Source organism: Harpia harpyja, chromosome 14 (assembly GCF_026419915.1).
Source record: "Harpia harpyja isolate bHarHar1 chromosome 14, bHarHar1 primary haplotype, whole genome shotgun sequence".
NCBI lineage: Eukaryota > Metazoa > Chordata > Aves > Accipitriformes > Accipitridae > Harpia > Harpia harpyja.
Genome location: NC_068953.1, coordinates 35,907,589 through 35,932,052, shown reverse-complemented (window position 1 = coordinate 35,932,052; position 24,464 = coordinate 35,907,589). Strand labels below are relative to the sequence as shown.

The 24,464-nt window shown below is 36.1% G+C and overlaps 2 protein-coding genes across 7 annotated transcripts in view; one reads left to right on the top strand and one right to left on the bottom strand.

Annotated features, from left to right (window-relative positions):
- CHRNA3 (cholinergic receptor nicotinic alpha 3 subunit) overlaps positions 1-4,726 on the top strand; it is a 9,074-nt gene extending 4,348 nt beyond the window's left edge. The window contains exons 5-6 of the mRNA XM_052808047.1: positions 990-2,001; positions 3,509-4,726. Coding sequence (XP_052664007.1) covers positions 990-2,001; positions 3,509-3,637 — 1,141 coding nt within the window. The 3' untranslated portion in view covers positions 3,638-4,726. The remainder of the gene's footprint in view (positions 1-989; positions 2,002-3,508) is intronic.
- On the bottom strand, positions 4,707-24,464 carry CHRNA5 (cholinergic receptor nicotinic alpha 5 subunit). 6 transcript variants are annotated; one of them, XM_052808051.1, is made up of 8 exons: positions 24,249-24,357; positions 21,982-22,092; positions 18,499-18,592; positions 13,677-13,828; positions 12,762-12,806; positions 11,218-11,327; positions 9,412-10,243; positions 4,707-7,315 (listed from the first exon to the last, which is right to left on the bottom strand). In XM_052808051.1, exons 5-8 carry the CDS (start codon positions 12,786-12,788, stop codon positions 7,154-7,156), a joined length of 1,131 nt encoding a protein of 376 aa, XP_052664011.1. In that variant the 5' UTR covers positions 12,789-12,806; positions 13,677-13,828; positions 18,499-18,592; positions 21,982-22,092; positions 24,249-24,357; the 3' UTR covers positions 4,707-7,153. The 6 variants fall into 6 exon arrangements, with proteins under 6 accessions (XP_052664011.1, XP_052664008.1, XP_052664010.1 ...); XM_052808048.1 differs by lacking the exons at positions 18,499-18,592; positions 21,982-22,092 and having other exon boundaries at positions 24,249-24,463; XM_052808050.1 differs by lacking the exons at positions 18,499-18,592; positions 21,982-22,092; positions 24,249-24,357 and adding an exon at positions 23,739-24,114.

Here is a 24,464-nt window from a genome sequence, read left to right as displayed (position 1 = left end):
CCCCTTCACAAGCCCCCACTTTTACTACTATTTTTTCACTGTCTACAAGGGAGGTGGCAAGAAGTTCTCTTAGACTGGAGAGTTCCTGTCTGTCAGTCAGACCTTTAACTGAAAAACCCAGGAATTCTAGCTTTTTAGCAGTTTAACTCACAATTTGACACCTTTACAATAATAGTGTTGGCATATAAAAGCCACAGGTAAAGTTTACTTTGTATGTCAGTTTCTGAGACTGTGAGGAGCCAAACCATAATTAAATGGATCCCTCTGCTATGTAGGGAAGCAGTTCTCAGTGAAAGGACTTCACTGAGATGCAAAACTTAGGTCTATGGAACAACAGCGATGGCACTCCTTTTCTAACTGTGGCCTTAAAACTTTAAATTACCTTTTAGTTTTACTTTTTCATATAAACAACTGAAATTGTCACACGGATCATGTAAGATCTGTGTGATCAAGATAGTAACATGGGACTTAAAAAAAACCCTCACCAATTACACTCCTTATGCAAAGATGCACCTCAACCCTAATCCCTCTTTCATAGTTAATACCTGCACTGTCCACAGAAGAGGTGGAAATATCAATACTGCAGGTATCCTCTTATCAGCCTGTGGGTTCTGATGTGCTTGATCTAGAATAGAATAGAACAAAATAGTTCAGTTGGAAGAGACCTGCAGCAATCATCTAGTCTGACTGCCATTTGCAATCTCCTATTTGCTGTTTTAAATATTGATGGCACTGAGCCATGTTATTATAAGTGAGAATATTTCCTTTCAAATCCTCCATGGTAAATTTATATGGCTGTTTATTTCAGTTTAACTATGCAAATTTATGACAGCTGCTGACTCAGTCCTGCACATGCAATTCAGCTCCACGTCAACATGTAATTGCTGACTTTCCCAAACAGATTAAAGTGTTAATGTATATGATCTGAATGTATGAAACTACCTGGAGTAGTTGCATTCTAATTTCTGTTATTTTTATTTGCTTTACAGTGCAGTTGGGGACTTCCAGGTTGATGACAAGACAAAGGCCCTATTAAAATACACGGGTGAGGTGACCTGGATACCTCCGGCTATATTTAAAAGCTCATGTAAAATAGATGTAACCTACTTCCCATTTGACTATCAGAACTGCACCATGAAGTTTGGTTCCTGGTCTTACGATAAAGCCAAAATTGACTTAGTTTTAATTGGCTCTACAATGAACCTGAAAGATTACTGGGAGAGCGGAGAATGGGCTATTATTAAAGCTCCTGGGTATAAACATGACATCAAATACAACTGCTGTGAAGAGATATATCCAGACATCACATATTCTCTTTACATTAGGCGTTTACCTTTATTTTACACTATCAATATGATTATTCCATGTCTGCTGATTTCTTTTCTGACTGTATTAGTTTTCTATTTGCCTTCAGACTGTGGTGAGAAGGTGACACTCTGCATATCAGTCCTTCTATCTTTAACAGTGTTCCTTCTTGTTATCACAGAAACCATACCTTCTACTTCACTGGTAATTCCACTTATTGGGGAATACCTCCTTTTCACCATGATATTTGTAACTCTATCTATCGTCATTACAGTATTTGTACTTAATGTGCACTACAGAACACCCAAGACACACACAATGCCTGTGTGGGTGAGAACTATTTTCTTAAACTTACTTCCCAGGATCATGTTTATGACAAGGCCTGCCAGTGATGAAGAGAATAATCAGAAGCCAAAACCATTTTTCACTTCTGAGTTTTCAAACTTAAATTGCTTCAACAGTTCTGAAACCAAATGCTGCAAAGATGGCTTTGTATGTCAAGATATGGCATGCAGCTGTTGTCAGTACCAACGAATGAAGTTCTCGGATTTCAGCGGCAATCTCACAAGAAGTTCAAGCTCTGAGTCTGTAGATCCTCTGTTTTCACTTTCAGTTCTGTCACCAGAAATGAGAGATGCTATTGAAAGTGTTAAATACATTGCAGAAAATATGAAAATGCAGAATGAAGCAAAAGAGGTAAGAACATATTTTACTATTACTCAAACTGCAGATACCATTTGTCATTAGCGTGTTTTGTGAGAAAAAGAGATCTCAAAAAAAAAAAGAAAGAAAGAAAAAAAGGACAACACAGACCATTATTTTATACAAGTAAATTACCCAAGCTGTACTACAAGTATGTGCAATTTTGAATGTAGATAATTTTGGGGAGCAGCTCTGTTGCACAACATTCTCTTTATTGACAACATATATACTGAGTGAAGCGCGTTAAGGTAACCACTGCTAGGGAAACATATTCAAGTATCCGTCCTACAAGATTAGGAGTGAGGATTTTCCACGTTATAATCTGAATAGTGGAATTTGCTGACTCTAGGGCCTTTAGGAAGTTACATTCTCCCTCTCGCAGCTTACCATCAATAACAAAGAACATAAGAATGAATGTCCTTCACAGTGATGATGTTGCTTATTCTGCTGCTGCTGCTGTAAAGTGCTGTAGCTAAGTGAGACAACTGCTGCAAGATGGGCACCATCATCTTTCATAAAACTGCATCTTGATGCAATAAAAAAAATAATTAAGGTTTTCTTTTTATCACGTTCCTCAAACATACTAAGAGCAGTCGCCACACCACCACAATCGTCACTGAATTTAAATCCTCTGCAGTATGGCACTTAAAGTTAGAATTAAGTTATTTTTTTAATGCTGAAATCAGAACTTCATTTAGAATTAGTTGGTACAGAAGATATGGGGTTGTTCTGTTTTTTTTAAGTCTGCCTTAACAAACAAGTTCTAAGCTAAAAAGCGCAAAAATTCAACAACAACAAATACATTATTCATTTATTAGCTTTCCTGAAGAAAAATGAAGTAAAAATTTAAATTGTAATCTCAAGAGTAACTAAAATGATCATCTAATGTAGTTACTATTAATATATAACATAGATAATACTTCAGTGTCACTCTTGTTATAATGCCCGCTGTAAAAAAAAAAAAAAGTTAGAAAAATCTGGTTTTTGGAAAGTTGGTTCCCTCTCTACATGGAAGGTAAGGAGATGTATTTTACATCATGCATGAGAACAGTCAAATTTCAGTACTACATAAGAAACATATCAAATAATTATACACCAGTTAACCTTTGCCTTTTTACATACTGCCTAAAGACCAGTAGGAGCAGTCTGTTTCAGTAAAGTTTTCTGGACAAAGCTGATCACCTAAGAATGTAAAGCTTTTCACTTTCATTTTTGGCATACAGAAGAGAATTTGTATCTCGTGAAGTCCAATGGCTTGGTGAAAAACTTTTTGTGTTTGAAGAAGTAGCTTTTGGCTTTGCCACAAACAGCATATTCAGATAAAGCTTCTTCAAGATTAATTCATTTGTCAATTAAAACAGAGATATGTAAGTTGTGCATACATGAAAAAGACATCTACATATGGAAAAAACCTGTGCTTCCTATATAAAATAGTACTAATTGCTAAGGCAAGTTATTCATCTAATAAACATCCCTACTTGCTATTCAATTTATTTTTCAGATTCAGGACGACTGGAAATACGTTGCCATGGTAATCGATCGTATTTTTCTATGGGTTTTCATCCTGGTATGTATTCTAGGAACAGCAGGATTGTTTTTACAACCTTTGATGGCTGGAGATGAAATGTAAAGATTAAGTAGTATGTTGTGAAATCAAATAAAACTTTTGCCAACCAACTCTGCACCCCCACCCCAACACCTGGTGTCTCTTCTATGTGTAGTAGAATAAGGATCTCTCTTGGCCTCAACTTTGCTTGAGCAAGAAGGCTTTGTTAAAAATGTGGGAAAAAAAAAAAAAATATTTTTAATCTTTACGACAGCTAATCTCAAAGTAATATGAGCTATGCTTGACAGCTACTTTCTGCAATAACTAGAAAAGATGTAGGTAGTACGTTAAACTTTATAGGAATGGTTTAAGAAGGGGTTGATAAAAAAACCTGAAAGTTATATGAATATTCAGAAAGTCAAGACAGGTTGAATACTTTGGGCTACTAGATTTGTCTCCATGAGTCTAGTGCCAAGTCTCAAGTCTCTTCAGACCATGACAGGATCTTCTGGGAATAAGTTCATACTGAGTTCAACGAATGCCCTCATGAGGACGAAATGGTTTAAGAAGCATACGTACCAAATTGCTACAATGCAGACATTGCCACCTGGTGTATAAACTGACTCAAACAGTGGGAGGAAAGGACCACAGGCAGGTTTATTACAAAAGGAAAACAAATAGGTAAATAATAGATGATGGTAATAAAGCAGCCATAATGTAAAGTCTGTGCATCCCTGTATTTCAGTGTATGAGAAGACTGTCAGAAAAAACAAGCTATTCAAACCTAATAATGTTTAAAACTGTGTACAAGTAAAATGCACACTAAGACGCAGGCTGCAGGTTATGCAAAGGATCAAAATACTTTGATAGGATAGTTTGGATACAGAAGCATCCTGCTATAGCAAAGTGTTTTACGACAAGGGAAGGCAGGTAGATACAAAATAGTCCTGTAAAGTATGCTAAAATTACTTCTTAGGCATACTTTTTTTTTTTTAATCAGTAACTGCAGATAATTTAAGAGCATGAATGAAGAATGCAACAAAATACTGTAATGAGAAAATATTTTGTAAAAATATGAACTGTTCTCTCTGTACCAAACTGGAAACTTTTTGGAAATACAGTGTATCAAGTAATGTAACATTTACGAAAATAAAGAGAATCAAGCTGTTGAAAGTTGTGCTTTTTTTTTTTTTCTTCCTCATTTATTTTGACCGAGTGACAAAAACCTATATAAGGTAGCATTAGCTACAGTTCAACACATTCAAAAACAAGTTACATAAGTAAAGGTCCATGCTTCTGAGTCTATTAAAATTATTTTGTTTCAGACACACCTGTAAGCTGAAGACCCCAAGGATTCTAGTGTCAGCTATCTTATCTGTATTTATCATGATCAGATTGTAGAAGTGACTAAAAGAAATTCATGCCTTCGCAAAAATTGTGAGTTACTAGTATAAAGACTGGGACTCCGTTGACCAATATGCTGCCAATCACCTTATGATATAATTGGGCAGTCTAGACACATCATTTAACAAGGGGAAAGAGACAAGGTGGCAAGTTAAAAAAATAATATATGTGGCTAATCTATAGTTTTACTTTGCTTTTCTGTTCAGGTAAGAGTAAACTTCAGTAATTCAAACCCAAGGAGGACTACAGAAAGAAATTTTGCATTTGAAGAGAAAATAAGATATCTAAAGTATTTATGCAACTTCCACACAAAGTCACTGATGCATCGTTTAATCTTAGTAATACTAAGAAAGTTTAAATTATTATATTAATGGATTAAATCAGATAATCTTTGCAAATTCACCATTAAAATTAATTATGACAGAAATAGAGGAAATATGGATATCCAATGCCAGATGTAATTGTATAACTGAAGAGGAAGAGTGACCCCCTTTACAATCAGAATTATTTATAAATTGGTATTTAAAAAAAAAAAAAAAAAAAAAGAAAGGGTTGCCTGGCATCATTTCCCTGCCTGTGAACCTTAAAAAGCTACACAAAACCAAAAATGTCCTACAGGTGAAAACAATTTGAAATAAATATTCAATTATATATAAGTATGACATAAGCAATCAGTATTATAACCAGTACAGTGCCAAACAGTGCTATTCTGAAGGAGATCCCGGGGCGGGGGGGGTGGGGGGGTGTTGTGCAATATGTATCCATTTTCCAAATTCATAACCACCATAAAAGCTTGCATTATCAAAGATACCACAATTTACATAAAACTTTGCACCTAAACATGTTATTATTAATGTAGTAATTTCAGCAAATAAACGCTTCCCAAGACTTGCTCTAGCTTAGCATTACTGTATTAGCCCTGCAGGATGCAACTATATTATGAAGTACACTGATAAAACTTTGATGTAGGAAAACCCCCATCTATTTTAGAGTCTCTTCCAGAAATAAAGCTTTTAAGAAAGGTGGCAATGGAATGAATGTAAAGAATTTAAAAATCAGTATTTAGAGAATATATTATAATGGAATAATTAAAAAGTTGCAAGTTAGTTTTCAACACTCTCAGGAAAAAGAACATATGGAAAGCTGCAAGTGGTTGCTGCTTAGTGTTACATATGGTTCTATAAGTGAGAGAACCTATTAAAGGTAGATTTCTAAGTTAGGTTTAACAAACGTGTGAAAACTTAATCATCTGTATTTGGTTATACAGCATAATAATTTTCAACCCATTTCCTTCAGAAGGGCATTGCCCAAACTCGTTCTACCTGTGCTTAAAAACTTAATACTGAGAAACACACAAAAGCAGGAAATGATTGACATGTTTGCAACTAACATACTGTATCAAATTCTTCATCAAGAATAAAGAAATCTGAATGTTCTGGTCCATTAGAAACTTGGGAACTCATTTAATTGCCTTTGCCTTCCTTTCTATAGCTGATACAGAGATACCGATATATAAGTATCCTGTAGGCATTTTAAGGCTTACTGTATTAAATGTTCATGTTAGTATGATAGAATTAACGAGGTTTTAAATTTAGCAGCAAATTCCACTGAAAATTTATAAAGGCAAAACATAGCCAAATCACTATTGTTACTTATATGTTGAATATATGGGAAGTTTAACTGGTATTTTTATTATTATGTTAAATTTACTCTGTAGAAACTTTATACTTTTGCAACACATTCAAGAGAGCTGATAAAAATCCTCCTTTGCATACTATAGTAAATTAAAACAAGCAACTCTACTGTGTAAATATCTGCAAATATTTAATACTCAATATAACAATTTATATAGTAATTTAATAATTGGACTACAGTGATCATCACTAAAAAATTTTAAATCCTTCTATTTCACAGTAGGTGTCAGTGTATGCTTTTTTAACATATCATATATGCAAGTGCTTGACAAGGTCCTTTCAATTCTGACCCGATTTAGAAGTAACTTAGTAGACTGGCAATAAGCAAATTGACTTCTAAGTGTCCTAGGGATGCCATGCTTTAACATAAACATAATTTTCCAGGTTTGGATTTTTTTTTTTACTCTATCAGAAACATGCCTAAAAAGAACATGCATGGAAATAGAGCTACTGCAAAACTTTTTATAGAGACATATTAGCAGGAGACAGATCCAAAAATACTTTATGCATTTGTACTGCCTATATGCATAGGTACTATTATACTTGCCCATTTATGAATAACAGGAATAAATAACACAAGTGATCCAATTATTGAAACGAGAAGAAAAGTCCATAAGAACATTCGATCAAGCACCTGAGCAATAAATTTCCAGTCTTCAACAACCTAAAAAACAAAGAGCGTAAGAGTTGGTCAGTATGTGCAAGAACAGGTAAGAATTCAGTACCAAACCCTGCAATTCTTAATCACTTTACAGTACACTTTTTTTTTTTCCAATCAGGTCCATTTGGTAACCCCCTTTAATAACTTTTTATAATTACACTGTGAGCTAGAACAGGAACAAACTTCCATCTATGAAGATTTGTAAGCTATATAGACCAATACTAGATTTTAATGCAGAAAGTGACCCTGACAAGCACCGAACATTCTCAACTACAGAGAGGTGGAATTGGTATACAATTTTCTAATGCATTGTAGGATTTAGGTTTTATGCCACAGCGTCATCATAAAGTGGAATTCCCAGGCAGGAACTAGAAGCAAAAGTTGTAAAAAAAAAAAAAAAAAAAAAAAAAAAAAAGCCCAAAACAAAAAAACCCCACCAACAAAAAAACCACCAAAACCCAAACCACCCAAACCACAATAAAAAAACAAAAATTAACAGTAGACAGCAGCTGTTGCATTACATACAAGATCTGAAAGCTGTGAACTTACTGCTGCACAGAATTATATACTAGGGAGAATACTCACAGTACTTTCAACACTATTTTCCTTTTTGATAGGATTATTCATATCTATACACAGTTTTGCAAGTATAGCAGATATAATTGCACAAGCAAATTAAAGCCCTGCCAAATAATTGTCTTTGATTTGAACTGGAGCTATCCACATTTCCCAAGCCTACTGCTTCCTAAGAGGTAAGGCTACAACAGCACTAGCTGTGTAATTTTTTGTAACAACTTTTGCAATTAAAGCTTCCATTCTCTGGAGACTAAGTAATAAAATACAAGTGAATCCCCAGTTAGCTGTATATTAATTTCTGAGATTGAGAGTCACAACAACATTACACCTGAAAAACAAAATACTTACCACCTCTCTTGTCACTCACAGTCAAATACAGTAAGTTCAGTAAGAGAAAGAAAACCAATCCTTAATTTACAGGAAATTATGTATTTAATAGCAAACAATTCTTTTTGTGTTGTTTATACATGCAGAGGTATTAGATACTGTTTTAACAGTACAGTGGATACGTTTATTCAAAATCTAGGCTGGATCCCTTGTGATCATGTCAGAATTGAGTCCTGAGAAGGTACATTAGAGGAGTTAGCTTACTCCTAGGCTAGCATGTGAGAACACACTCTCAGCAAACAGCAGCTTTTGAAGACAGTCATTTCTGTATAAATTGAAAGTATCTCAGCCATCGGAAACAGATAGTAGTATTGTGAGACCACACAACAAACTTCTACATTTCTACACTAGCCTGAAAATATCATTTAAGTCTCTGATGTACCAATCGAGCTAGCTTAAAAAGCAAAGAAAGAAAACAGATTCATAATGCTCTTACCCAAATGGTGTAAACATCCACTAAGGATAGTTCCAAGTGCAAATGTACAGATTGAAAAAAAGCCTTTCACATCTTTTGATATAACTTAGAGACAAAAAATAATAAGGCTAGAAGAGAACACTCAAGAAGTCATCTAGCCCATGTTTGATCTCAGCACAAAATGACCAACATACGGCTATAGCTTGTATTTAAACTAATGTAAGTTAGGGCATTAAAAATTGTTTTTATTTGGAATTGAAAGCTGCAAAATAAGGCTTAACAGTATTTATTCTGAGAATGTAAGGCAAACGCATTTTTCAGATAGCCTTCAGGTACAACATTAAAATGAAAAATACCTGCTTTTCTCATCATAAAAATAACATCCAGCAGCACTGTAGGGAACAGTTATGGAACATGCTCTTGTAACAGACAAGTATCTCTGAAAATGTGTAATTAACAAGATGAACTTACTTCTAGAAGAAAACAAAAGACTTTAAAGAACCCAAGGACTGTATTGTATCAGCCCAATACCTATAGGAATTCTCAGTATTGTACCATACTTGTACTTTTTTCCAGTAGAAATAATTACACAGCTTCCAATGAAGCACAAAAAATGGAAATTCCATAGCACATATTTAATATGAAACTGCACAGTAAACCATTACATGGTTTTCTAATTTCCAGTTTTACAAAATCAGTGTAATATGGCTAATACACCCACCTCACGAACTTCATTCTCCTTCATAACATGTCTTGTAATATATCGGATAGAATCTAGAGCTGCTTCCAAGGTATTCCTGGATGATTCGGATCCATTCATATTTCCTGTTTCCTCCTTCTGAGCAAAGTATCTATCTACATGACTTCTCATGCAAAGTAGCTTGGGAAGTTTGTGAAGAAATATCTTGCGAACCCAAGGTGCCATAGCATTGTGTGTAGATGAAGAGCGATGATGAATATTGATAGCAAAGACAGTTATCACAATGGACAATGTCACAAATATCATAGTAAACACCAAGTACTCTCCTATAAGTGGGATAACTTTAGAAGATGATGGAATAATCTCTTCAATAACAAGAAGAAAAACAGTCAAAGATACCAGTACTGAAGTGCAAAGTGAAATTTTTTCACCTTCATTTGAAGGAAGATAGAAGACAAGGACAGTTAGAAACGAAAGCCCAATACAAGGAATAATGAGAAACAATGTGTAAAAAAGTGGCAAACGTCTAATTATAAATGAATATGTAACAAAAGGATACCAGCAGCATCCATCAGTCCTATTTCCTTTGCTCCCTGTTGCAGCCACTATTTCCCACTCTCCATTATCAAAAAAGTCTCTTTTGTCAACATCATAATCTTCAAGAATTATATCAACCTGTGAGCCATCATAAGTCCAGGAACCAAATTTCATAGAGCAATTTTGGAGGTCAAAGGGGAAGAAGGTTACATCAATAGTACAAGAACTTTTGTAGTTTGCTGGTGGAGTCCAAGCAATGGTGCCATCATATTTAACTACAGTTTTTGTAGATGTTCCCTCAAAACGTCCATCTGCACTGAAAGAAAGAGAGATATATGCATGCAATTACAATGGGTGTGTGGGGGGGGTGGGTGTGTGTTTTTAAATAAGAAAATATGTTTTGTTATTGTCATTTCAGCTGTTTATCCCTTCTCCCCCTTCATAGCCAAAATTTTATGTTGTGTTCATAGTCAACTTTTTTTTCTTTTTAAATCTGAATCTGCCACAGATAAACAGCTTTGGAAGAGTGAAGAATATTTTCAAGTCATGAAAAGATCTGTGCAACTTTCTGTGGTCCCAATGACTTATGAAAGGATTGTAAAAATCCTGACCTTTAACTGCATGACCAAACTCTGGGTTTTCTATTGATAATACAGCATAAATACTTTTCAATTTGGCCAAATCATAATTATTGAAGAAAAAAGTCACAAAGCAGGTAAAACAACACTTGTGTGCCACCTCCAAACTTGAATTTACAATCACTGCAACAACCTTTTTTCCTGATTCAACAAGTCAGGAAATGTAAAAGCCTTGTATATGCACCTGAGTTGAGCAGAAAGGTTAATTCAAAAGTTATTGCTTCTGAGATCTGTTACTTCTCAAAAAAACAACCCCCAAAAAAACAACAAAAAAACCCCTTACAGTTGAGTGTATTTCGTTTTAAATCCATGCTGAATATGACTTACAACCATATGAATTATTTGCTTCCCTCCCATCACTCTACACTATTAGTTTGTACCCAGCACTGTGCAAGACATTGTTTTCTAATTTAAAAGAAAGTTTACTCAAAGAAGTGGAAATAAACTTTTCAAAGTCCGTACAGAAGCAAAGCAAAACATTTAAGCATTTAACATGGCAACAAAATCCATTTGCATTCAGAGGCAAATTATTCCACACATTCTTAGCTCCACTAAATGTACACGCATATCTATCCAATGAGCCTCCTAGAAGCAACTTGGATGGTAAAGTTAGAAAGTAAATTTATTTTACATGAAAAGATTAAAATCTTACTTGTCATACAACACGATGTCTGGAATCCAAATAGAATCTGAAGGGACACGAATAGATGTTATTCCAGCGTAGTCTTCAGGATTCCACCTTAATTTTACATCTATCCATTCCTGTGGATATGTGAGATGTAAAAATCATTATTATTGTGAAGTTGATTTAAGCAGGGCAAGACTGGATGAAAACATATAAAAAGGCAATTAAAAAAAAAATTCAAACTTGCTTCTAAAATTTGCATACAACAGTGAATTTGCTGAACAGACATCTATTTACTTCATCCAGTATTGGTTTTCTAAGACCCACTTGACGGTATTTCTGTACAGAACTTAAGATATTAAAATCCTTTTTCAGAGCATGCATACATAAGTAAGAGCTATTATAATGTATAGACAATTAAATTTGAAAAAAGCTTGTTCTGAATGAATATCAATTACTTTGGAAGCTGATCAGAAGCAATTTAAACATTTTCATCACAAAGAACAACCTATGCTGCAACTCTCACAAGATAGTTGTTCGTATTTCTACCAGCAACACTAAAAATAGCACCATTAAAAGCATAGTAGTACTTTGGTAATTTTATACTTGAACTAAAAGCTCAAGAGGAAAAATTCAAGCTTCTAAGAATCCACCATCACATAGAATTTTAAATGGATATTCAGGTCAGTTCTTATTTTATTTGAACTTGTTCAACTGCAAAAAGTTCTGCAGAAACTATTCAGAGGGCACAAAGGGTTATCATTGACATACTGCCATCTCATACTTGCTGAGTAGTCTCAAAGTTTTCCTGAAAGGAAAAGCTTTGCCTGAAATTACAGTTACTGGAAAAGGCGGCAATGGGAAGCAACAGGAAAAAAAAAAACGAAGGACGTAGCCCCCCCCCCCCCCAAAATTCAGCAAGCTAGTGAGTATAATCAGGGTCTGCAAACATTCTTCTAAGTTAAATCAAGAATGATGTGTGAGCAGCATTTCCCAAGTTAATAGTGGCCATTAAGTTTAGCGCTGGACTCTGATTATTATAAAGCTTGAGGCTTTTTCCTGCCCATAAACAAATACTTGTAAGAGGAAAAAGTAGCTCTTTATAGCAAGCATATATAACTTTGAAACTGAAATTCTTCAGTGATGTTTATCTGATAATCTCAAATATCCCACAAGAGAAAGATCTTAAAACTATTATACAAAAGACTACACAAACCCATACTTTTCTTAGTATAGTTTTTGAAAGAAAACTTATGTACTGAAGCAGTAACTTTTATGGTTGGATACATGCACCTTGGTATATTAAATGGCCATGCAATGCCATATCAGTTTTCTTTTAATTAGGTAAATTTTATAAATTTACCTTTTTGTTTGTTTTTTGTTTTTAAGAGTTTTATAACAATTAATCCTTTAAAGCATTTCCAGGGACATTTTTTAAAGATAGTATGTAAAATAAAGATTCATGCAACAACTAAGTTTTTTTGAACATACAATTAATTAGAAAAGTTTCTTCCAATTTTTGACTTGCAGTTATGAAGCTTCAGAATTTTTCATCAATATTTTACACATACCTGTTTCAACCAGACATTTGTTGTCATCAATTGATTTTTCTCATCCTATAAAAATAAAACCTATTTTATTAAAAAAATCTACACAGTACATTTATAGTAATTAGCTGCTTTACTTCACAGAGGTTTATAATTTAAAATACAAAACACACTTCTAAAAGCATTCCAGTCACTGATAAGTATGTTTATATGAGAACTTTTTAAAGACACAGTTATGACCTTTGACTATTTAACTGTTAAAGTGATGTTGTTCCCCTTCTGTGTCTCTTTCCTCCCTTCCATTTTTTTATTTGACTGTATGTTATGCAGTCTTATGGTTTTTCTATGGAAACATAAGGGAACAGCCAACATGTGGAAGAAAAACTCCTCTTATAGCTATAAACAGTGAATTCAATTTGAAAAGAATATTCTGAAGTGAGTAAGTATCAGGGGGAAAAAAAACAACTCTGGTTGATCTCTTTTACATCACAGGTAATGCCAAAAGATAATCTTCATTACTGTGGAAGTGACATATATCAACACTTAGAGGGTTTTTTGCTGCTTAAGGGGGAAAAAGAGCTGTATTGCAACTGTTTCTGAATTTTACAGAAATTGCATCGATAAAGTTTAAAAATATGCGGTTTTCCCATTGAATAAATAAATTAAAACACAATTGCCTAGGCATAAGAATTTCACTCACTTTTTTTTTTTCTCTGAAAACGCCACTAAAATTAAGAGCCATTTGTCTTCTCAACCTCTTTGCAATCACTTCTTCATGCCTCCATCTACAATGCATTTTTTTATTACGCTGCTAATAATTTCAGAGGTTTAATCTATTGTGTTTAAGCTAAAATATGCACAATTGTTTCATATGACATTATGTTCCAGAATTTTAAGAATTAGGGGAAAAAAATAAACAAACTTATTTACTATACATACCACATCTACTAGCTGAGAGATCGCAAGGCCAAACTTTATTTTTATAGTGTCATTCAAGCGTTCCACTGGACGAACCCATCTTTGATAGTCTTCAAATAAATGTTTAAACAAACGATCTTCACTTTTAGCAATAAAAGAAGGTTCAGATATACCTATATAAAAAAAATAATTTATTAACATCGATTTAAATGAACAGTGCACATCTTCATTCCTGTGTCCAAACATCTACAGCTATGCTTATGCAGACTTAAATTTCTCATCTTATCCCCTTTTCTCTGGAAGCATGGCCAAGGTCTTAGAAGAAGAATTTTATAAAATTACCTCATTTTATTAGCATCTCCATACCACTATCACACTTTAAATCTATGACTCAAGAACATTAAGATAATTTTAGTAATATAAAGGCAAAAAGCACTTATATAATTTAGCTAGTGCCATGCAATTACAGAACTCCTCTAAAACTGAAAGCTTATCTATGAGAGACTGAAGTTCTATCATTCTAGAACAAGGTGGTACTTTTTAAAAACCTACATTGACACCATACAGGTCTCCAGTATGCGTTCCCGTTTGAAACATCAGTCTCTTCATGTTTTATACATTATTTCTTCTAATGTTTGGTCACATCTATGATGTATAAACTTTGCAGTACCTGTAGAGCACTTTTTCCCACACACTGTTTTGTATCTTAAACACGTGAGTATTTACACAATCTATTTACCAGTCTATCCTCTACCTATTCTAATGTTATATTGACTGGAAGGCACCTTTCTAGTGAAGTAGTAGTATACATTCAGTTACTTATTTTTAATAGTTCTCAAGGAGTCACTTCAATCCCTGGAGACTGACTGATGTCCTGGAACAGCCAGAAACCTTTGTATAGCTTACAAAGAAGTAGAAACTAAATGTCGTCTTCTGTCTCCTGAGACAATGGAATACATGGGGAAAAAAAAGTATTATAGATGCAGAAACTGCAGGCAGAGAGTAGCCCAGACCTTAAAAGAGATATATAAGTTGTCCTAAAGCACCTCATCAAGCAACTGCTGTCCTTTATTCTTGGGAATCCACAAAAAATGTTTTTTTTACCAACATTGTCTAACTGAAGTGTATCAGTAGAAACCCTGCTACCCAAAAAAAGCAAACTTTAAGGTTTCTCCATTACGAGAACCCATGCAAATAAATTATATACCCTAAATAACAAGAGGAGTACAAACTTGGGGAAGATACGGAGAAAGGGGAGGAAAAAAGGCAAGATCAGTATCTAGCCAAGTAACTTGAGTAAGAACAGCTTTCAAAGGCAGTGTGAAAGACCTGTGAAGGCGGCCATCACTTCAAGAAGCAGCACAAGCTACACACATCACCTTGAAGGGAATGGCTCCAAAAGGGACTCCAATTCCCAGACAGAAGTCAGAGCAACCACCCAAAGACACGAAAGTATGCTCTAAACAAAGATTTTTACTACTCACTGATGAGATTTAAACTGACTGAAACTACTGCCGAAAAAAGACCTAACAATTATTATAGTCAGTTTAAGGGACAGAATAAACCAAAGAAAGATATTCACAATCATCTCTTTTTAATGCAGATTTAAAATATTATACCATTACATAAATGTATGGCATGACCTCTCTAGAAATGATGTGCTCACTAACAGCATGCATCTAAAAAAAGATAGATCAGAAACAGAAAAGCAGCAGAGAATGTCATAAACAGATTAAAACCAGGGACGGTCATCCATACAAGGAGAGATTTAAAAGATTAACATTATTTTGTTTGGAGAGGAGGTGAATTTAGTGAACGTAACAGATGCAGATAAAGTAGTGAACGATGCATGCAGAAAAAACACTAATGGTATTTAACCTTTCTCATAAAAGAAGGTAAAGGAAACAAAAGCATAAATTAAAGGCAATATAAACAATTTCTATTTGAAGCTCATTACCATCAACATTTGGTAAATCAGAAATTATTAGACATTGAAGAGGACTCAAATTTTAGAATTGACTGGGATTACTAAATTGTCAGTTATGTCAGGTAGCATCATACTTGCATAGTGTATTAATTCTCATTTCAACACAACTTGCAAAATCTACCTCAAAATCTGATCAACAGTTTGATGGCTTGCATTTGTTGCAGAGACTTGGCTAACACCATTTAAGCCATTAATTTAGATGGACTTAAACTAGTTCTATGTAACTGCAACCACTGCAGCTTAGACAACAAAGGCAACGTAAGTTTTTAACTTCCCTCCCATTCATCAAAGTGCTCCTGTGACAGCAGCTGCTTTCTACTGCACTGCAAAAGGCTGCATTTACATACAGATCCTTCAGACAAAACACCCGAACCACAAGAGAATTCCCTGCCTCCTGCACTGCAGGTTTATGGCAGTCCAGTAGAACTAGTATTATGAATACTAACTCGATCTTCTCTGAAATTTTATAGTAGGAGCAAAAGCAGAATGTAGTTTAAGGAATAGGAGCGGTAAAGCGGGAGCAGCAGGACTCCTCTTCCCTCCAGATGTTACCATCCACTAACATGCTGCTGAATGGTTCTTGTTGCAGGCCAAGTCAGCATTCGGGTTTTAATACAGTTCACCCTTCTGTTTCAAAATACAAATCTATCTGTTCACAGTTTATTTCGTTCATTCACAAACCCACTGTTCTTTAAGATGGAGTATTTGTACATGCTCTACAAATTAACATCTTTCCAGTTCAAGATTGTTGACATGGGGGTTGTGTAATAGCAAAGAACTGATGGGCAACTTGTGTTGTACCACTGAGCATACCTCAGGTGGATACATGAAAACACACACGACACAAGAATTGCTGCTGTCGTGGTTTAACCCCAGCCAGCAACTAAGCACCAAGCAGCCGCTCACTCACTCCCCCCCCCACCCAGTGGGAAGGGGGAGAAAATCGGGAAAAGAAGCAAAACCCGTGGGTTGAGATAAGAACGGTTTAATAGAACAGAAAAGAAGAAACTAATAATGGTAATGATAACACTAATAAAATGACAACAGCAATAATGAAAGGATTGGAATGTACAAATGATGCGCAGTGCAACTGCTCACCACCCCCCGACCGACACCCAGCCAGTCCCCCGAGCGGCGATTCCCTGCCCCCCCTTCCCCGTTCCTATACTAGATGGGACGTCCCATGGTATGGAATACACCGTTGGCCAGTTTGGGTCAGGTGCCCTGGCTGTGTCCTGTGCCAACTTCTTGTGCCCCTCCAGCTTTCTCGCTGGCTGGGCATGAGAAGCTGAAAAATCCTTGACATTAGTCTAAACACTACTGAGCAACAACTGAAGACATCAGTGTTATCAACATTCTTCGCATACTGAACTCAAAACATAGCACTGTACCAGCTACTAGGAAGACAGTTAACTCTATCCCAGCTGAAACCAGGACAGCTGCCAAAAAGGATCCAGCAACAGAATGTTACACACGCAGGTTACCTTCACAGCTATTAGGTTAAAATATATTTATTTTTATTGATACCTTAGGTTCAGTGTATCCTCATTAGCCAAAGAATTTTTCTTATTTGTAACTATACACAGATTTGCCAAGTCCTGCTTTTTACAGACATCCAAAAGAATGCTTCCTGAAGACACAACTTAATTTCTCTATTTCTATATCCCTATTTCCTGAATTATGAATGGTTTTGTGTATATTTCAGCCTAATGTTTCATAAATGCTTGATTTTTGTATTAGCATTAATTACATTTCCCTTTTACAGTTACAACTCTCAACTGAATTTTTTGTACAATTTGAGAATGACTATGTATAGCTGGGTATTCTCTCTCCATTAATTGTCCTTGAAGCAATGCAGAGGCAAAGTTGCACCTTCACCATTTCTGTGTTCCTGTAAGATGACCTCCTGTACAGCAATACAGCATCTTCAGGGTACATGCCGTTTCCAGATTAAGCTTCTCTTAAAACACAGTATCTTCTCTGCTATGCTAAATGGAGACATGTTCCTTAACTATTTTTATATACTTAAAGAATTTTTTTCAAATGTTTATGCTCAGAGCTACAGTATACTCACTGATTTATTAATATGACCATATTTTACTAACAATATAGTTCAACTAATTTTTTCTTTTTTTTTTTCTATCACAGAAATTTCCACAGTTTTTCATATTTCTAGTTTATTGTGTTTATTAATAAGCTGGGGCATACTGTTCTATAAAAGGCAGCTTATACAAAGGGGAGGTCCATGAGGAAGCTGGAGATAGTACCAATATCTTAAGAGTCAGCAAAAATAAAATAAATAAGCACACCTGCCTTCCCATATTTTATTTAATAGGACCACTCAGCTCACCTGTTACACAGACTGCATGTGTTTAATCTCTTTTGTCCTTGTGTCTATATGCTTTTAAAATTATGATAAGGGATGTAATTCTTAGTTACTTACTGGTATTACCACCAATTAAAAAAAAACGTGAAGAACTGGTGGCAAGTAGAAAAAAGGTACAGAAGAGAGGAAAAGAGGTAAAATACAGTGAGCGGCTTAAGGCAGCAGACTGGCTATGCTGGCTGAAGAAAAACAGAAAGAGGTTAAAACCTATGACTAGCAAGATTAGCAACCAAACAACCCATAGTACAAATCTCAAGGGATTATGGAAGCAGTCACCCCTGCTACTAGCTCACTGTACTAAAAAAATTTTAGAGGATTTGTAGCCTTTGAAGGGCAATTCTAAGCATGCCTGTATTTGTGTGGCTTTATTTTTGTTGAGGTCAGGTAACTTCTGCAGTCTAAATGAAAGTCTGCTCTCTATATTGTTCAGTGATAAATCCCAAAGACAATGTCTATTTTATAATTTATACCTGAAACTCTTCTCTGCTCACTCCATCTTGATTCCAAGTTCAACAAAAAACCCTAAATCACATGAGAAAATGCTGGATGGTCGAAATTTGAACTCTGCAAAAAGGAGATGAACATTTATGCACAAAGCAGACTAATGATTCAATTTTTTTAAACTTTGAAATAGTTGGAGCACACTTTTGACAAAATGATAAGTAGAAATTCTACTTAAACACTTGACCTTGGACAAAATTGCATTTAAAAATTCAGTCCTGCCATTTCCTCCCTAAACATTTAACAAACTTAAATAAAAGCACTTTGGAAGAGCTATTTAGAAAAGAAGAGGAAGCATTACATGACTCTTGGATGCATGAATAGCATGACAAAACATGGACATGCCTATTCATTTTGTTAACATTCTCAAGTCAAAATTTCACTAGTGCTGCTAATGGCAAACCTTTAAAATGTTTCAGATAAATTACAAAAGTGTTATTCTTTCATGAAAATCTGTCTTTTTACATTGTTTCTTACTGTACCATTATGGGATGAAATTTCTTAGCATCTTAATATGATTTAGCAGCATTATTCTTTTTATAAGAATTACCAGGGAAACAATTAGTGTTACAGCTATACCTCATATCTGTTCATAAATTTTGGTTTGTTTTTAAATGAGAGAACATCACAGTCCACGTTTCTGCAAAGAATAAACTTTCTCTGAACTCTATGTTCCTCTGCACTTCCTTAGATAAAGCGTCTAAGAACCACATTGGGATTGCAGGTATAACACTGGTCCTTATACTTTAAACCGTGTAATGCAAAGCATTTTCTAATTTATATAATTGAGTGTTAATGATTTCAGGTTTTCTTTGGATCGCTACTTGGTGCATTTTCAAAAGAGATCCATGGGAGAAGGGAAAGGGTCACTTTTTAGAAGCTTAATGTTAAGATGTAGATTCAGAAGTAATATGTATTACTAATGCAGATTTATAATCATATACCACTATAATGAAAAAGAACACTACCAAGAACAATAAACATGGCAAAATACACATACTTTGTAGTTAACATTAGATTCTTTAACTGCGTGTTATCATAACATATAGACTGTTATCCACAGATCTAACTACTACAAACTACAATACAGCTAATAGTTTGCCTATAAACCAGGAAGGTGAATGAATATATACAGTACACCTGCCTTCAGTACACTAGTATATTTATTAAGATGATAATGTGATTTTTTTTTAAGTGATACTTTGTCACAAATCATGTAAAATGTAAGCACTTTGAAGTCTAGAAGCACAATGGTAACTGTTTAACTCTTACTCTAAAAATTGTTCAGTGATCATTTTGAGAGGAAAAAAAAAAGTTTCCCATCTTTCCTACTAACTAACTTATTCTACAGTGAGCATCAGTGCTTTTCCTCTAAGTTTACAATTTTTCCCCAAATCTAGTCACATCACAATATTTTGGTAGCCGGTGAAAATTCTAACTGCAAGTCATATTTATATTGCAGCAGACAGGAAAATGTAGAACAAGATCATGTTCAATATTAACTACACAGATCTCTGTCTAAGCCTCCCTTTACATTTTAAAGAATCTCCCACCACTACTTCATAAGCAGAAAAGATATGTAATATATTAAGTGAAGTATAAAATGGAAGTTTATTTCTGTACCGATTCCCCCCCTCCCTTTAAAAGGGTCATAAGTCATACTTTCTGTACTGTTTTCAATTTTTTTGCCTACGCTTCCTTCTATGCTTTAGCGATTGCCAAGAATCCAATCACTAACAGTCAAGCATTTAGTTAACAGTAAGTATTTAGAAAGATCAAAATGACCTTTACTAGAATGTCTGTAAGTCAAAGCAGGATTACTAACTCTACTCAATTTAAGGAGCAAAAGTCAGAAAAGCCAGCTGTTACATTCTGTACTTCCTACAAGTATCTTTTTCTCCCCTGTTCAAAAAATAAAGCCAAAGCCCACCACTACTACGAGCGCGGAAAAGGTGGTTATTCTTGACGATTTATTGTTGGCAGTTTTTTTGCAAATTTATTTTGCTTTCTTTTGTTCAGAGGTTGTCTTGCGATTTCAAAGGTTGAGAGTACAAAAGTGACAGCCTTGTATTTCTATCACTGTGTATTAATGCATGCCTGGCAGCTGCTAGCTGCTGCAGGAACTTTTATGATTTTTTGTTTACTCTGGGACTTTCAAGTTATTCGGACAATTTCTGCCTTCTCTCTTACCTAGCACATCAATCTCCTGCCAACCAGTAGGAAAATAAAATGACATATCGTGGACATGAAACTATCAAGGATTCTGAACTGCAATATTGCTTAGCACCTACCAATATGAACAGAGGTACAAGAGCTGCACATAGAAACCAGGGAAGAGGTTTCTGACATTCAACTCCAATTTAAAAGATTAAAGTTTCCAGCTTGATAATTGAAAAGTAGAATTAAGCTATCCCCCAATAGCTTAGCATCAAGGGATAATTATGGCCCATATTAATGAATGCATTTACAAGTTTGATTAATAACAGCATAATATACTGCCATGTAGTTTGTAACTAATCAAGAAACAGATACGATCAACTAGGGGTTGATAGTGTTTAGATTAAGAGCTAACTGGAGCACAAACCATTCCTTTCTGAATGCCTGGGCTACGGATTCTATCGTAAATACACACAATATGCTAAAGAGCTTCCTGAACTCTATAGTGAAGCTATTGCCAGCAGTAGTCTCCTGATTAACAGCCACCTACAACGCTAACAATACAGATCTGCGGCATGGCACGGCATTTCCTCATGAGTTCATTGACACTACTATTCTCCTCTCAGCTTTCAGCAGACAGAACTGTGATCCTTCTCACTGCCCAACAGCTAGGGCACATGAAAAGGCTGCCTCGCGTCAGGCTGCCTCAGGGTAAAAATTCTGGTCACTCTGAAGCCAGGGGGACTTTTTCTCTAACAGATCCAGGATTTTGTCAACTCTCTTTACACCACTTTTAACCACTGCATCATTTTCACTGACTGTCAGTAAGGACTGAAGATGGACTGTGAAGACAGCACTGAGGAATGCTGAATGCAAGCAGCAAAAACTGTGTATACAAGTATGGATAGTGCAAGGAGTAAAAGGAAGAACAAGTATGTAGGATCTTAAAAGTAGAACCATTTATTTGTATAGGTTTAGAAGGTATGCATCATGGAAGTAAACACAAATCCACAATTTATGTAAATAAGACTTTTATGCAAATAAGACACAGGCCTCGGGCTTCTCACAAGTTGCCAGTGCAGCCCTGGGTGCTGCAGAAGTTGCGCACTGGTGTTACCTTCTGCCACAGCAGCATTTTGCTCATGCAGCTCAATTCCAGTCTTAGATACACTGGAACATACAATCCTATGGCTCATAGAAATCAGATACTCTGTTTAGAAATCAGATACTCTGCTCAAAACCAGATGCAAAGTAGATTTCAGAACATATACTATCATACAAAAATCAGGTTTTACCATTCTGAAAAGTGGGAAACTATACAAGTACTTCCTTCCACAGTTCCTTCTACAAATCAGCACAGATATTTCTCCACAGATCAACGCTCATGTTTTTCTTCCTAAGAACCTCTAAAGAAAGCACAAAATATTTTAAGAGAAAAATCACAAGAAACCCATACAAGCAGGAAGGTTTGCAGCTTCCAATCTGTTAAACTGAGTGGAAAATGTTTGGGTGTGTGAACTCCCAAGGAAACACTATCACAGGTCTGCAGCTTGGCACAGCAATGCTATAGGTGGTTGTTAATCTCAATTCAGTTTGTGCATTTGAGTCTCACCTGTTAGTCTAAGATTCAGAGCAACAAACAAAACTTATAATTTCGTTGTATTTTAAATCAGCACATATTTTGTCTTGTCAAATCAGTTATCCAGGATAAAGAGTTAGTTCACCTCCGGACAACTAACTAAAGGAAACACCAAATTCATTTACAAGCACTCTTAAAGTATGATAAAAACAAAGTCACATCCATAAATCACTTCTACTCATTAAAATGATTACTGTACCACATGCAAAGCAATGCCTCTAAAATAATTTTAACTGTACGTACATGATACTCTGATTTAGGTTATTATTTCTGTTTGCCCTATATTTTAGTAATAGGGAGCTATACTGTTTTTCATCTTCTTAATAGCAAATTTCATTTTATTTTAGAGCAAACAAATTGTGAAAAGAAAATTTTATCCTCACTATATGCGATTAGTTCATAATGAGGTCAAACTGTTGGCTTGTGCCAAAAGGCAAAATTTGGCTTAACGTGACTGCAGGTAATTCCATACAGTTATATAATGTAACATAATAATTTCACATAGTAATATCTTCTGTCATGATGAAAAACACTACTTTTCCAAATAGAGACCAAGAATAATCTTTTAAATCACATTTAGCAATAACAGACTGAGTTTTTGTATGTTGAATTAAAACCAAGACCTCAATACAATTTACTTTCCTTAAACCATACTTACAATCATTTTTTTCAATTTTGAGCTGATATTAAAAGGTCAATTTTATTTTTCATTAATTTCCTTTCTGCTTGTAAATATGGCTGTTATGACTTCAAGATGTTCTGCAAAACTCTTAGCAATGTACCCATAAATTATACAAAAGCCATGTTTTGAAATAACTATTCCTAAATAATTATTTGAAAGAGCATTGGTTCTGCTCCTTTAATCTTTCTGTAATTTTATAAACACTTCAGCTTCACATGCTATTTTACATCCTTCAACTCTGAAAGTTACATCCTGATTGAATTACGACTGACTCTTTTGAAGCCAAAGAAATAATGCATGACCAAACTAAAAAGAATATTTTTATAAATTCTTCAGAGGGGCATTTTTACGTGCAGCCCAATCCATATGCAATATTGCAATTATTAAAACATATTCTGTAAATTTACCTCCATACCAGCTGCAAATGCAAAGAGCACGCTCCACAAATCCACAATTGTACCTCGTCTGAATCAGCGAGCAGAGGAAAAATTGAAAGCTATGACACTTAAAATGTTCAAAGCGTTATATGTTCATTTAAAAAGCGTAACAACTGCGTAATGAAACGTGTGGTAGGTAGTCAAGACTGATATGCACCTGAAAAGCCGTAGTCTGGCAAAGGCATTTTTCCTCTCTCCTGTGAAAGGGGCAGCTCTGGCGTGCCCGTTTGACCACGGTCTCTGTAGGTCACGTTCATTTCTTTTAAAAACTAGCAGAAGTCCTGCCATCCCTACCTCAGTACTCCTCAGCGACCGCCAGAACCCCGCTTCACCCTGAAATCAGCCTTATTTTAGCCTCCCCTTGGCAAAAGTTGATGGCGTGGAAAACGAAGCGTGATGCGTGGCCGTCTCAGCCCCGGCAGCCTCTCCCCTCCACACGCAAAAACCCGCCTCATTTTTCCACACGAAACGCGCTCTCCTCCTGCCCGCGCTCCCGCCGCCCGCCGGAGCCGGGCAGCAGACGGCGCACCGGAACACCCAGGGGAGGCAGCGGCGGCCCGGCGGACCCCTGGACTCCGGTACAACCTCCCCCGACCCCCGGCGGCCAGCTCGCCCCGCACAACGACAGGTTTACACGAAAGCCGGGGTTCAAGGGGGCTCATAACTCCCAGCTGACCGTGTCCGTCCGTGTCGTGCCCCCCGCCTCCGACACCCTCCCAGCTTCCCGCCGAAGCGCCTGCCTGCCACCCGCCCCTCCCGAGCGGCTGACCCTCACCCACACGGGGCCGCTCCGAGACGCCTTACCAGCGTAAGGTGCGCGGGTGGCGGGGCCGGCTCCGGACTGGCCGATAAAGGGCACGAAGAGGCAGGTGAAGAGGAGCAGGGGGCTGCCGCGGCGCAGGCGGCCTCCGAGCTCGGCCATGGCTGGGGCACGGTCCCCGCCGCCTCAGAATCCCGCGGCGAGGACGGGGCGCCGCTCCTGCCGGCCGGCGCTGGCCACGCCCCGCCGGGAAGCCATGA

What these genes read in the sequence shown, in the direction of transcription:
- CHRNA5 (XM_052808048.1), bottom strand. Translation starts at nt 24,366, where the DNA reads ATGGCCGAGCTCGGAGGCCGCCTGCGCCGCGGCAGCCCCCTGCTCCTC. An exon ending in CAAATGTCTGGTTGAAACAG is followed by an intron (nt 11,328 to 12,761) that starts GTATGTGTAAAA and finishes ACATATCCACAG; the next exon opens with GAATGGATAGATGTAAAATT. An exon ending in AGGAGAATGAAGTTCGTGAG is followed by an intron (nt 7,316 to 9,411) that starts GTGGGTGTATTA and finishes TTTGTTTTTTAG; the next exon opens with GTTGTTGAAGACTGGAAATT.